The following is a 13,448-nucleotide window of genomic DNA, read 5'->3' on the forward strand; positions in this document are numbered from 1 at the left end:
TTAGCTTAATTCTGTACTTAAGACACGAGTTGCACAGTCAGATAAGTATAGTAAAGGTATCTGAATCGAGTCTTTAACCCTGTTATTAATATCCCACTTACATTGAGGTCTAAAAGAGTATTTTTCCTCACAATGATTGGGTGATGGTCCTTTAAATAGAAATCGTAAAGAGCCACTCACTACCAAAAATATCCTTTGATGAAAATGTCCCGCTATCCTTTTGAAAGGAGGGAATGGGATGATTGAAAACCCGTTTTGCTCTGCCTCGTTGTTCACATGTTCATCATTGGGCCGGTGTGCAAAAGACCTACCCACAACTGGACAAGGTTTCCGGCAAGGGTAATACTACATATTGTTTAGCCTGGAGGATAGCTGAATGTAGGTGTGAAACATTTGTCTGGTACACTGGACATTTAATGTGTTGGATGCATCCAAGGATACTAAAGAATAACCATTACAAATAAAAATTGAACTTTAAAAAGACTACACTGGATAGTCACTGTTATCTATTGGGTGAACTAAAGGATAGAAGATAATTATGATTTTCAAATTTAAAAACATTCACTCTGCACCAACCTAGCCTCTATATGCCTTGTTTTCTTCAAAAGGTTTTCTTCAAGTACACGAAATCGATAGTACAAAAAGGCCTACCTACTTGCGAGAGACCCTACCAGCTTGAGCGTTCCAAGTCAACCAGAAAATGTATTTGGGTATAAAGAATGACCAAACAGACTTACAACTGGAAAAAGAAATAAAAAATAAAAATTCTCCCAGGGAGTTCAGAGCTAGTATTTTAAAACCAAAAGGCATACCCTGGAGTTTAGGGACAATCTAATCAACTGCAAGCTGTTAAAGCTTTGCAAATACTTTCAAAAGTCAAACTTTAGTAGTGGCAGAGACAGTATCCAATGTTTGTGTTAATGATTCTGGTGGAGAAGAAAGTATACTTCTACACAGCCAGATCGACTTTGGTGTACTGTTGCTGTCCAGCAGATGTCGTCGGAAGTCTGGTGACCAGAAAGTGCAGGCAATGGTCCCGTATTGATGGTCAGGTAAGGCTGAGGTTACTGGAGTCCCTGCGGTATTTCATTAAAGGTCTTTGCTTCATAGAACGTTTTTCAATAGCAAGATCCTAATTCTAATCAATACCGGTCCTCTGGTCATCTATGGCTGCTTCTCGTGATCTTCTAGTAGCAAAAGAGTACTGGAAGCTTGTACCAAAGTTGTGCCCAGCAGGTCAGGGGAATGGAGCCCCAAATTTGCAATTCCCTCAGGTGTAGCAAAGACTAGAACCCTCAGATCCTAGTAGTGCTTTGCTGAAAGTGTTCTCTTGGATAGATGCCAGAGCAAAGCACCCTCGCTGTCCTCTTCACATTCCAATTGGCTTCTTGGGTGCTTTGGGACTTGTTTCAGCAACTGTATACAGAAGGCTGCACATTTCCCAGATCTTATAGGAATCCTGAAAGAGAGTATTCCAATCACAATCACTAATCCTCGCAAACCTTTGCCATGTGCCCAACCATTGGGGCTGCCACATTTGTGTGCCAAATCGTTTAGAGGCATCAGGCATGAAATACAGATCCACTTTAGGGAGCAAAAAGGGACGGGTGGCATATCGCTATAAAGATGCAACAAAATCGGACGTGTGCATTAAGAGTTGGCACTTTGCGCACTGAGAAAGAAGGGGGGCTTCAGCCGTGACATCAAAGTCAATTACCAAACTATACCGATTTAAGAATTTCCCAATGTGTGAAAAAGACTTTGGTCGCCACCAAGCAGCCAAGTACAGAGCACAAAAAAATAGCTCACCAGAACATCGAGTCTCCAAGAGACGCAAGATACTCCATGAAGAGGTCCACGGTCACTTCTGTGCTCCCCAAATCCACCACAGAGTCAGGAGGACCCAGCAACGTCCCACCCTGCAGACAAAGGATAATGGAATTATTAGATACTGCAGAACATAACACAGGAAGAACACCAAAGGATGCAAAAGTGCCAAAAAGGAAAAAAAAAAAGTTACTTAACTGCAATACTAATTCCTAGAAAAATATGCATCCTTCATAGATTTATATGCTTTCACCAACTTCTGATAACAGATTTGGACTAATGACAAGAAGGCAATTCACATTTGTTCATTTTTGAAGCCGAATGAAATTTTCTTTTCGTCAACATGTCACTTGATGACACGAATTGGAATGTTTCTGCTAGCCATCTCAGATGCCTTGAAAAAAGAAAATGAGGTACACATGTACAGTATAAGTGGTAAAATGATGACCATTATGCATGTTATATGTTCCAGCCACACAAAGCCAATAGAAGTCATCCGACAGGGAGGTTAGCACTGGTAAGCAGAACACGCTCAGACATCCAAATTGGAGAACCACACAGGGGAGTGGTATTGCGGGGGGCACCTGCACACTGAAGAGATGCCCAAGGCAAACCCTGATGAGGTGGTTAAAGGAGGTGAGCAAAGAAAAACAAAAAGGCTTCTGACTGTGAATGGGAGTGAAAATGTAAAAAGCCATTGAGATCATCAAGTGTAACAAGAACCGGTGCATACTGAAATGTAAGGACAAGGTCTTGGAACAAGGGGACCATTGTTTCATGGCAAAACAAAAGACATGGATTGAAATTCAGGCCCACCTAGCAAACACTTTAAAATGTCTTGCTACTCACATGTGTAAGAAATAGCCACATAGTGGAAAAAGACATTTCTACAAGCAATTAAAGAGTGATTTAGAGAATTCTTGATATATGAACTATGGGTTTTCTTTTTTGTAAAGAAAAGGATATAAAAAATATTTACCCTACTGCACATGGGATACATTACTCACTGTAATCGTATTTCTGATGCTTGTATCTGCTTAGATTCACATGCTGTGCATAGGCCGACATCTAGTGGAAGCTGCGGAGTATTACAGTTTGTTTTTCGAAACTCGAAAATGGGCGTCGACACAGGGCGTGCCAGTAATACCTAGTGTGATGTCCACTGTACCCAAGATCCCTCACGCGTCTAGGATCCTCAGATTGTTTTTTTCTGACATGAAGTAGCATGAGGAGTAGCGCGAGTACAGATAATCCAAGCAGATAGACAGAAAGGTAAGACTACAAGCAATCATGCGCCTTCTCTCAGAGGGGAGGAAGGGTGAGTCACATGTGAATCTAAGCAGATACAAGCATCAGAAATACGGTTACGGTGAGTAATGTATCCCTTCTCAGGCTTGTGGAATCTGCTTAGATCACATGCTGTGCATAGATTAGCGAGCAGTACCTGAAGAAGGAGGTGGGATGTGAGAAGGGTCATGAGCAAATAAGTGTCTTAGAACCGCTTGTCCCACTTGTGTATCTGCCTTGGAATGGGTGTCAATGCAGTAATACTGAGTAAAAGTGTGAATAGAGCTCCAAGTAGCTGCTTTGCAAATGGTGTCAGGGGGTACATATGCAATGAAAGCCAGAGTGGCCCCAATGCCTCTAGTAGAGTGGGCTCTTGGCGTGAAAGGCAGAGCTATTTCAGAGAGTGAGTAACACAGCTGGATACAGTTAATAATCCACTTCGAGATGGCACCTTTAGAGACGCGATCCCCCTCTCTGCCTGTAGCTATGGAGACAAACAGTTGATCTGTTTTTCTTAGCGGTCTGGTTTTATTTACATAGTAGAGGACCGCCCTACGCACATCTAGGGTGTGTAGTTTCACCTCAGCCGAGTTTTGCGGGTTCTGGAAGAAAGCCGGAAGGTCGATGGACTGGTTTACATGGAATTTTTATATAAATTTAGGCGAGAACCTAGGGTGTGTGCGTAAAACCAGTTTGTCTTTATGGACAGTAAAGAAGGGATCCTGCACTGACAGAACCTTTAATTCCACTGACCCTTCTTACAGAAGTAATCGCTACTAAGAAGGCCGTTTTATAAGTCAGGTGTTTGAGACTGCTTTTATGCATGGGTTCGAAAGGGGGGCCCATGAGCTTGGCTAGCACCACATTAAGGTCCCACCCTGGTGGTGGGTTCGAAATAGGAGGGTGAAGTCTCTTTACTCCTTCCATGAAGGCTTTAACTACTGGTACTTTCCACCACAAAACTTTGCTGTGGGAAGTGGTGTAAGCCGACAGGGCTGCCAGGTGTACTTTCAGTGAGTTAAAAACCAATCCTGCATGTAGCAGGTGGAGCATGTATGTAACAATAGTGGAAGGAGTGCAATCAACCGGGTTGATTTGTCTACTCTGGCACCAGATAATGAACCTCTTCCACTTGTCAAAGTAACAGTGCCTTGTATTTGGTTTCCTAGATTCCTTTAGGATGTCCATACACCTCTGTGGCAAATTGAGATGTCCAAACTCTATGACCTCAGGAGCCATGCTGCCAGGTTCATTGAGTTGGGTTGCTGGTGCACTGTTTGACCTTGGTGCTGGGACAGTAGGTTGTACCAGGCTGGAGGTTTGATGGGCTCGCACACCGCCATCCTGCGTAGGTGTGGGAACCACGGTTGTCTTGGCCACATGGGAGCAACTAGGACGAGCGTCATCGATTCCCTGTTCATCTTGTTCACCACTTTCCTGATGAGAGGAGTTGGTGGAAAAACGTACGCAAACAACCCTGACGAGTTCATCCACAGAGCGTTCCCCTGGGAGTCTGGTTGGGGGAACCTGGATGCAAATCCTGGGCATTGTCTGTTTTCGCTTGTGGCGAATAAGTCTATAGTGGGGAAACTCCACTGAGAGAAGATATCTTCTACGACCTCTCTGTGTAGAAACCATTCGTGTTCCTCTGGGAGGGAGTCTCTGCTCAGAGCATCCGCTAGGGAATTGAGCTCCCCTGGAACATGTTGTGATGACAGGAAGATGTTCCGTCTGAGTGCCCATATCCAGATTTTCTGGGCAAGCTTGGACAGATTTGGCGAGCTAGTCCCTCCTTGCTTGTTCAGGTAGAACATGGCTGTTGTGCTGTCCGTCCGGATTTGCATTGACAGGTTTAGTAGGTGGGGCTCGAATGCCTGAAGCGCTCTGAATACTGCCAGAAGCTCTAGCAGGTTGATGTGGTTCTTGGCCACTGAGTGAGACCAGAGACCCTGAGCTGTGTAGTGGAGGTGGTGAGCTCCCCACCCCGTCAGACATGCATCTGTAGTGACTACTGCCTGTACCTCGGGATCGTAAAAGGGTTTCCCCTGTGCGAGATTCTCTCTTGTCCACCAGTGAAGGCGTTGTACCAGTGTTGGCGAAACAACCACTAGATCGTCCCACTGACCACTTGCCTGAGACCACTGTTTCGCCAACCATTCCTGCATGGGATGCATGCGCAGGCGCGCGTGGGGGACCAGGTAAATACATGACGCCATCATGCCCAGTAAAAGCATTGCTTTGCGTACCGTTATTTGTCGACCAGACTGATAATGCGGAATTGGCAGTAGTATATTCCGAATTCTTTCTTCTGAAAGAAAGGTCAACCCCTCTTGGGTATCTAGGATTGCTCCTAGGAATTGTTTTGAGGTGCTTGGCACCAGGCTTGACTTTTTCTCGTTGATTGAGAAGCCTAGCTCGTGGAGGAGGTCAATAGTCCTTTGAATGTTTGTCCTGCAAATTCCTGGGGTTTCCCCCGTTATGAGCCAGTCGTTCAGATAAGGGTACACTGGGATCGTCTCCCTGCGTAGGTGTGCAGCCGCCACCGCCAGTACCTTGGTGAATACCCTTGGTGCTGAAGCTATCCCGAAGGGCAGTACCTTGAATTGGTAGTGTCGACTGTCCACCTTGAAGCGCAAGTACTTTCTGTGCGCTGGGAACATGGAAATATGAAAATAAGCATCTTCCATATCCAAGGTTGCCATGTAATCCCCCTTTTTTAGGAGGGGATCACCTCTTGTAGCGTGGTCATACGAAATTTTTGGGGCTTAACATACTTGTTGGCAGGCCGTAAATCCAATACTGGGCGCATTGTCAAATCTTTCTTTGGCACAAGGAAGTAAGTTGAATAAATACCCTTGTTTACCTGGTGTCCCGGGACGAGTTCTATCGCGTCCTTTTCTAGCAGAATGGCGATCTCCGCGAGGAGAATTTTCTGATGTTCTAAAGAGTGTACTCTTTGTCGTGGAGGATGGTTCCGGGGACGCTGCAGAAGCTCTATACAATATCCTGTGGATACTGTTGACAGCACCCATCTGTCTGATGTGATCCCTTCCCAAGCCTGGGTGAAGTTGGAAATGCGTCCCCCTACTGGGGTTGCGTGAGAAGGGACCCTGAACTGAGCGTCACTGCTTTGGTGGAGGCGTGCCGCCTCCTTTGCTGGGGCTGCCTCTGCCTTTACCACGACCTCTCCTATTACCCCTGCCGTAACCCTGGGTAGACTGTTGGTTGTTGTTCCACTGTGTACCCTGCCCCTGGGAATAGTTAGATCCTCTCTGGGAATTTTGGCCGCGTGGGCGACGAAAATTACTATTCCCTCTCTGGTTACGGGGTTTATTGGTTAACTGGCCAAGAGACTTGAGTGTTTCATATTAGTCCTTGGCATTTTTCAGTGCGTCTTCGACCGCCTTACCAAACAGATCGGTTTCCACCGGTTTGTCTAACAGTGATGCCTGGGTTTCTGCCTTAAAACCAGACTGCCGTAACCGCGCATGTCTCTTGATAACAGTGCCTTCTGCTATCAATCTGCCTGCGTTGTCCGCGGCATCAAAGGTTGCTTTCAAAATGCAACCAGACACGGCTCTACCCTCTGCGGAAATCCGAGCTAACTGGCCCTTTAAAGGTTCAGGAGCAGAGGCTATGAGTGCCTCGACTTTTTCCCCCTGATGGCAGTTGTAGCTGGCCAACAGGGTGGTGGAGTTAGCAATCCTTGCTTGATAGGCGGACGTTGAGGCTACTTTCCTGCCGAAACCGTATAGTATTTTGCTCTCCTTGTCGGGAGGAGCTTCGGACGATGACAAGGGTGTTCCAGCCCTCTTACGAGTGTTGGTGACAACTAGGGAGACTGGCTTCAGATGTCCTCTAATATAGAGAGGGTCAGACTGGGCCGCCCTGAAAAGTTTTTCAACCCTGGGATTGACTGCTCTGGTGAGGTTCGGGTTCACCAGGGACGGATCTATTCTCCGCTGAATGGACTTAAGGATAGGGATGGTCTGGGCAACAGGCCTCCTTTCTCCCACTAACTCTTCTGCAAAGTCCCTTTCCTCCTGGACACTGTGGGTGTCAATGTGGAAATGTTCTGCTGAGCGAGCAAGAACCTCATTTAGGAGGGGTTGGTTATCGACCGGGGAGTCGGTAACCGGGGCTTCGTTCTCTACCGGGGAATCTACTCTGTATGTTTCAGGGTCGTCCTCTTCTTCTTCCTGGTCCTCATCATCCCCATAGTATCCCGTCCCGGTTTGCTCTTCTATCATATCAAATTCTTGGTCCTCACCAAAGGAAACCTCTCCTTGATAACGTGAGTATGGTCTTGCGTAAGTCTGTACCTCTAAGGGTTCTGACCTCATCGGAGTTTCAAACCGGGGCTTTTTACTCGGGGGGGATAGGATCAGTAGAGCCCGAGGGTGTGGCCTCTTGTGGATCATACGAGAGGAAATGTTCTGGATTTTTATCATAAAAATCAGCCAAAGAAGATATTCTTGACATGACCCTATCTATGTCTTCACTGGACCATTTTTTGGAACTGGGAATGACTCTCTCAGCAAGTCTATGGGATTTATCTTGTGTAGCTTTGCTGGTTGTAGACCTATCAGCAGACCTGGTTTTGTCTGTCTGTTTAGGGGGAGTGGAGTGTTTCAGAGGTGTGGAAGAATGTACAGGTAGTTTCTTCTGCTGTTTTCCCCCCTCCCCGTGCGTTGAAAAATGTTTTCCCTGTCCTTTAGTGGCTCCGGAGTTTTTCGACGCCTGGCGTCGAGGATCGGGGGTGGTGTCCCTATCCTTCGAGCGTGGGGCCTCGCTGGCTTTAACTGCGGGCTCCGACTCCTGGAGCGCGGCCTGGGGGTGGAAGTCGGCTTCGTCTTCTGACGATCGAACTTTTGTTAGCCTAGGGAGCGAGGCACTCTTGGCAAGAGTGGATGATTGCCTGGAGTCATGCAGCGATCTAGATCGAGAGCGCCCAGAGGACACCGAATCGGACCGTTCTGTTTGTGCCTCTTTCCGAGAGCTCGACGTTGTCGAGTCCCGGTTGGACTTAATGTGTTTAGTGTGTGTAGTATGTGAAGCGCTTGTGTCGCCGGGGGTCTTCCCCATAGCCGCCCTGCCGGACGACCTTCCGAGGTCGGGGACCTGCGCTCGGCTGTCTTTCGACACCGTAATGCCCTCGCCGTCCGAAAGTACGGCGTCGCTGCCATCGCTGAAGGCGCCATCCGCTGCCATGGCCACCTGCCTGGCGTGGTGGGCCCAACGCTTCGTCGAACGGTCCTTAAGTGTCTTAGGTTTAAACCTACTACACGCTCTGCAGTTCGCTTCGGGGTGGTCCGTCGGCAAGCAGAGATTGCACGTGGCGTGCCTGTCGACCCAATGGTATTTGCGATTGCACTTGGGGCAGAATTGAAAAGGGGTACCCTCCATATGCACCTTGAGGCAGCGGGCAGTTAAGTGTAGGAAATGTATAAGGTGTACCTATATACCAAGAGTGTAGAGTATGTACCACCCCCCACTCTCCCTACTTGCAGGGCCGAGGCCAGAGGCCTTCCAAGGCCCGGGCCGAGGCCAGCGGCCTACCAAGGCCCAAATCCGTCGTGCAGCAGCCGACGGTCGATTTCTTTTCCAGCCGGCGTCGAGTTGTCGAAGTTCGACGTTGGAGTGGGGAAGGATGTCAATAGATTAATCTTTTAAATTGTAGCAAAAGTATGGCTAAGGCCAGGGGACTCCGCAAAATGCTTCCGACCAGTATGGCGGAATAAACAATCTGAGGATCCTAGACGCGTGAGGGATCTTGGGTACAGTGGACGTCACACTAGGGCTAGTATTACTGGCACGCCCTGTGTCGACGCCCATTTTCGAGTTTCAAAAAACAAACTGTAATACTCCGCATCTTCCACTAGATGTCGGCCTATGCACAGCATGTGATCTAAGCAGATTCCACAAGCCTCAGAAATATCTATATAAACAAGTATCAAAATACAATTCTAATTATTTTGCCTCAGTACTGTTACTTTCAACCAAAATAGGTCCTTCTGTGCCACCCATTTAGTAGCGAGAGTAGCAGAAGTGCTTGCATAAAGTGCAGACTGAACTTCCTATTGCAGCCCGGTTAAACTATCAAGAGGCTTGTTGCTAAGAAGAACTGCAATGTAGGCCATTACTTCTGAACTATGTCCTGTTGTTCAGGTAGAGGCCCGCACTACCTCTTACTGCAGCAAAGCTGTACATGCATGAAGTGAATATTGCCTTCGGTACTGCCTCACCCATATGGAGCGGGCTTTGAGATATAATCAATTGAGTAGTTTGAGGACAGGCTTGGTTCCATCTACATAAAACTGTTAAAACACTACATATCCGAAGTGTGCAAAGCCTGTTCTAGTATTGAATGGTTTGCAAAATAGGTCGACAACAGAGCACAACTGATTCACATATGAAAAACACTTTTGTCAGAAGCTTTGGCTAGGTGCGAAGTGGTCCGTGTGGTACTTCTGCAGATAATGCCTGGGGATCACCCACCATCTTTGGAGATACAACTACCATCAAGAAGGCCTCCTTCCATGTGAGAAACATATTCTCTGCCTCGTGCGCAGTTTCCAGTGGGGCTCACATGGAAAAATATTGAGTTCACACACAGGAGTTATGGACAGGTGTGGCGAGGTTCCCTGCGTGAAACTTCATCCGGTGACCACAAGCAGGGTGACCCACAATGGACATGGAATCATCCATTCCAGGACAGGGAGACCATAGGGAAACCCTCCAAGGACAGAAGACCCTGGGGAATCCTGAACACCCCTAGAGCCCACCCAACACGTGCCTTCAAGTGCAGCAGGTTATCCTCCATACATGAAGCTGTGCAGCCTCTCCATTCACAGTTTCAAAATGGCCACCAAGGCTCTTTGAGGTTTAACCCAGCTCGCTCCGCCTTGTTCTATCAGGAAGTGAGAGAGCACAGCCAATCCCAACCTTTGCACGCTTTAGGCTCAGAGCTGCAGACCATCAGCCTTAGTTCCAATCAAGGGCAATGGGCATGTTAGTATTTAAGCCAAGCACCCCAGACCAGTGTTGTGGCTGACAGGAGCCAATGGTTCCTGTTTGTCGAAGGCTGGAGAGGCAAGACTGCTGAACAAGAGATGCTGCAGAGAGTTTGGAGACTCAGGACTGGAGACCGCTGGAGAAGTAGAAGCAGGAGAGAGGAGGAGGGGAGTATCCCTACAGAAGACAAGAAAACAATAAGAGAAAGGAAGACAAGAGGGATGAAGAAAAACCAGGAGTGGAGTGGAAGGTAGTAGTAGGGACAAAGGAAAGGAGCGTGGAAGTAAAACCAAGAGTGAAGTAGCAGGAGGAGAGAACAGCAGTGAAAATGAGGGAAGAACTAATACTTGGAGTGAAGTTGAACAAAGGAGTAACCTTAAAAGGCTGCAGGGAGGAAGCAACATCAGGAGTGCAGTGGAAGGGGCAACAAAAGGCCATGGTGGTAGCAAGGAGACCGTTAAAGATCAGAAGGAGGAGGGTGTAGGTGAGAGTGAGGAGACTGAGAACTGTAAGTCTTCAAAAGAGGAGAGTGAATATTGTCCAGGGATTGACAAGTATTGGAAGAGAAAGCAATTATAGAGAAGAGATCTGGATTTTATTAAGATATTAAAAAGAGGCGAGGAGACAAGCAGGCTAGTCAGCTAGAGGTAGTAGGTTTCTGTTTGGCCAGATCAGGCCCATTGCAGGGGGGAGGAGGTGCCAGTGGCAGTCTGGGAGCCTCGTGACAGTTTGGAGAGGCGGTGGAGAGAACAGATACAGGAAGGAAGGCAAGTAGCATTTGCAGCCTCCCTCCTGACTAACCCAAACTCCATCTCTAAATCCCCTCCCCCTATAACCCAGGGGTCCTGCATAACAAAGACTGGGTTAGTCTTAGGGTATGGGACCCCTAAAAGCCCACACCTAGGCTCAGAAGAGCAGAAGAACGGTTTGCTACATAACGGAAGGAGTGAGATCTACTCTGGGACTTTGGCATAGTGAATGCCGAGGCTTGAAAGCCTGACCACTCAGCCCGAGAATGTGAAAAACTGATTAAGAGACATTTGTGAAAGGCCACCCTATATTTTGTTATTTCGTTGGGGAAGATCCTGTTTATATTTAAGTTGGTCCAGTGAGGAAGGGCGAGCAGTGTCTGCCTGAGCGTGGAGAGCAGGAGCGGGAGCTCTGTTTTGTTTTGAAGCCACACCCCCATACTAACAAAACTGCTTCCTTTCACCCATAGCGGTGAAGCCAGAGCAAGGAAGGGCAAGCAGTGTTGGACACCGCAGGTATTTGGCTCAAGTGGGGGGCCAGTATTGTTCAACTTAATGGTATCTTCGATGGAGGTTTGTGCTCCTCAGTCTTCTATACTTCCAAGAAGTGAGAGACTGGCACTTGGGCAATCAACCGATTGTGTCGGATAAGGCAACGACTAGACGAGCCTCAGAGACCCTGACCACATAAGGTAAACGACGCATCATTGATTGCATGAACGTTTGGTAAAGAGCATTGATATTGGTATATATTATAACTGCTTATTACCGTGACGGGAAACAAACAAGAAGGCTATCCCTGTTTGCTTTTGCATTGGCTGTTGCCAACAAATGGGGACCAACTGAGAAACCGTGGCCTAGCAGAGTGTGCACTGCTGGGAGGGCTCAGAGGGAATTCACGCTGTGGGCATCATTTTGTAACCTATTGGATTTACTGACTCGTTGATTGCTATTCTTGTCTGACCCTTGCTCAACGTGTGGAGCAGGGAGGAGACAGACTCTGGCAGCCTCCTAAGATAATCAGGCATGTCCTGCTTGCACCAGCAACTTATCGGTTATTTGCTTTGTTCCTAACCCGCAATAACAAACATAACTATAATATATGCAACAAATACTTTGACTGACTGGCTACCGATTTAAGTGGCGCAGGGAGGTGGTGGCGGACTCTGCCTGCCCCCTTAGCCACTCAGGTGTGGCCAGCTCGCATTGTAGCCATATTGGATACTACTGTGATTGCGATTGCCGCTGTTTATGAACCTGTAACCTGCAAGAGAGCCCACTAAACCCCCTGAATAATTTATTGTGAACTTCCGAAAAACTTGTAAAAACGACCGACTGATCTCCGTCATGTCTAAACGAAAAGCAGCAGCACCTCGCACACTCTCCAAATATTGAGAGAAAAATAATTTACAGAATGTTTGAATATATCAGTGAGGTGATTATGCTCATATCAGAGATCAAAGACCTAATCCAAGGTATAGATGGTCTAGAATCTGCAGAGTTTCCAGGTAGGGTGGTAAATGGGGTGTGGGCCTTGGCATGACTGGGGCAGCCCCCATTTGTGCAACAGAGGGTTGCGGCATGGAGTCAATCGAGGTGATTGGCACAGAACCGGTACCATCTGCTAAATTACAAATTAACCGCCCATCACTCGTCCTACAGACCCCCTACTGCTGTTTGAGATGGGAAAAAAACTAGTACAGGGAGGGGGAAGAAACCTTTTATTTTCCACCGCCTCAGTGACCCAGGGGAGTGCCAATAATGCCCCAGGGGAAGTGATAAAGGTATATCCCCAAAAGCCTTCCCAATTGACAACACAATAGATGTAACAGAGACTCCCACTAAGATCATTAAGGAGAAATAGGCTCCTACTGCCAGCCCCAGAGGGTCACAAATAAAATCAGTTGAGATTGATATTTCCAATAAATATTCGCCATTGGGAGGGTTGACCGATGCACGTCAGGGGAAATGAAAATAAAAAAGAAAATCTTAAAATGACAAGGCAAGGACCTCGGTTAAAATCTAGAGGCAATGTAGCGAGGTATAATGTAGGTCCCAGCAAGGTGGAGGAAAAAGACCCATGTGGTAGTATCTGCGGTTGTGTAGCTGCCCTCTCACAGCTGTCAGATGTCAACTCACTTAAATCTTCCCTTTCAGCGATACAAAGCATAGCAAGTGACATAGTGGCATTAAAGACTGATATGGTCTCTCACCTCAAGAACTGATTTAATGGAGAATAAGTCTAAAGGCAGAAAAGTACAAACAGTCTACTCAAATGGGAAATCAAATAATGTGCGAGGCAATTTCCCAAAGAAATGTGGGAAGAGCAACTATTGCTAGTGCTGTGGACAAAGTGGGAGGTTTCCCCTGCCCAGAGCGGAATTTGGGTCTATTATCCATCGACTTTAGAACTTATCCACAATCAGGCACTGCAATATTTTCAAAGGCGAACCAGTGGACGCAGACCCTACCATTTATTGCCAATCCCGCAAGTTATGAGAGGTACCCTATGTGCCCCCTGGTCACCACTGCGATAGTTCCCGGGGCACCAGGGAAAGCCTGCACCAATTT

The 13,448-nt window shown here is 47.3% G+C and overlaps 1 protein-coding gene across 2 annotated transcripts in view; it reads right to left on the reverse strand.

Moving 5' to 3' along the window:
• DESI1 (desumoylating isopeptidase 1) overlaps window positions 1–13,448 on the reverse strand; it is a 378,189-nt gene that overhangs the window by 117,306 nt on the left and 247,435 nt on the right. For both annotated transcript variants that reach the window (XM_069652770.1, XM_069652771.1), the window contains exon 4: window positions 1,810–1,919. In XM_069652770.1, coding sequence (XP_069508871.1) covers window positions 1,810–1,919 — 110 coding nt within the window. The remainder of the gene's footprint in view (window positions 1–1,809; window positions 1,920–13,448) is intronic.

Source organism: Ambystoma mexicanum, chromosome 3p (genome assembly GCF_040938575.1).
Source record: "Ambystoma mexicanum isolate Mex_15411 chromosome 3p, UKY_AmexF1_1, whole genome shotgun sequence".
In the NCBI taxonomy this organism is placed as follows: domain Eukaryota; kingdom Metazoa; phylum Chordata; class Amphibia; order Caudata; family Ambystomatidae; genus Ambystoma; species Ambystoma mexicanum.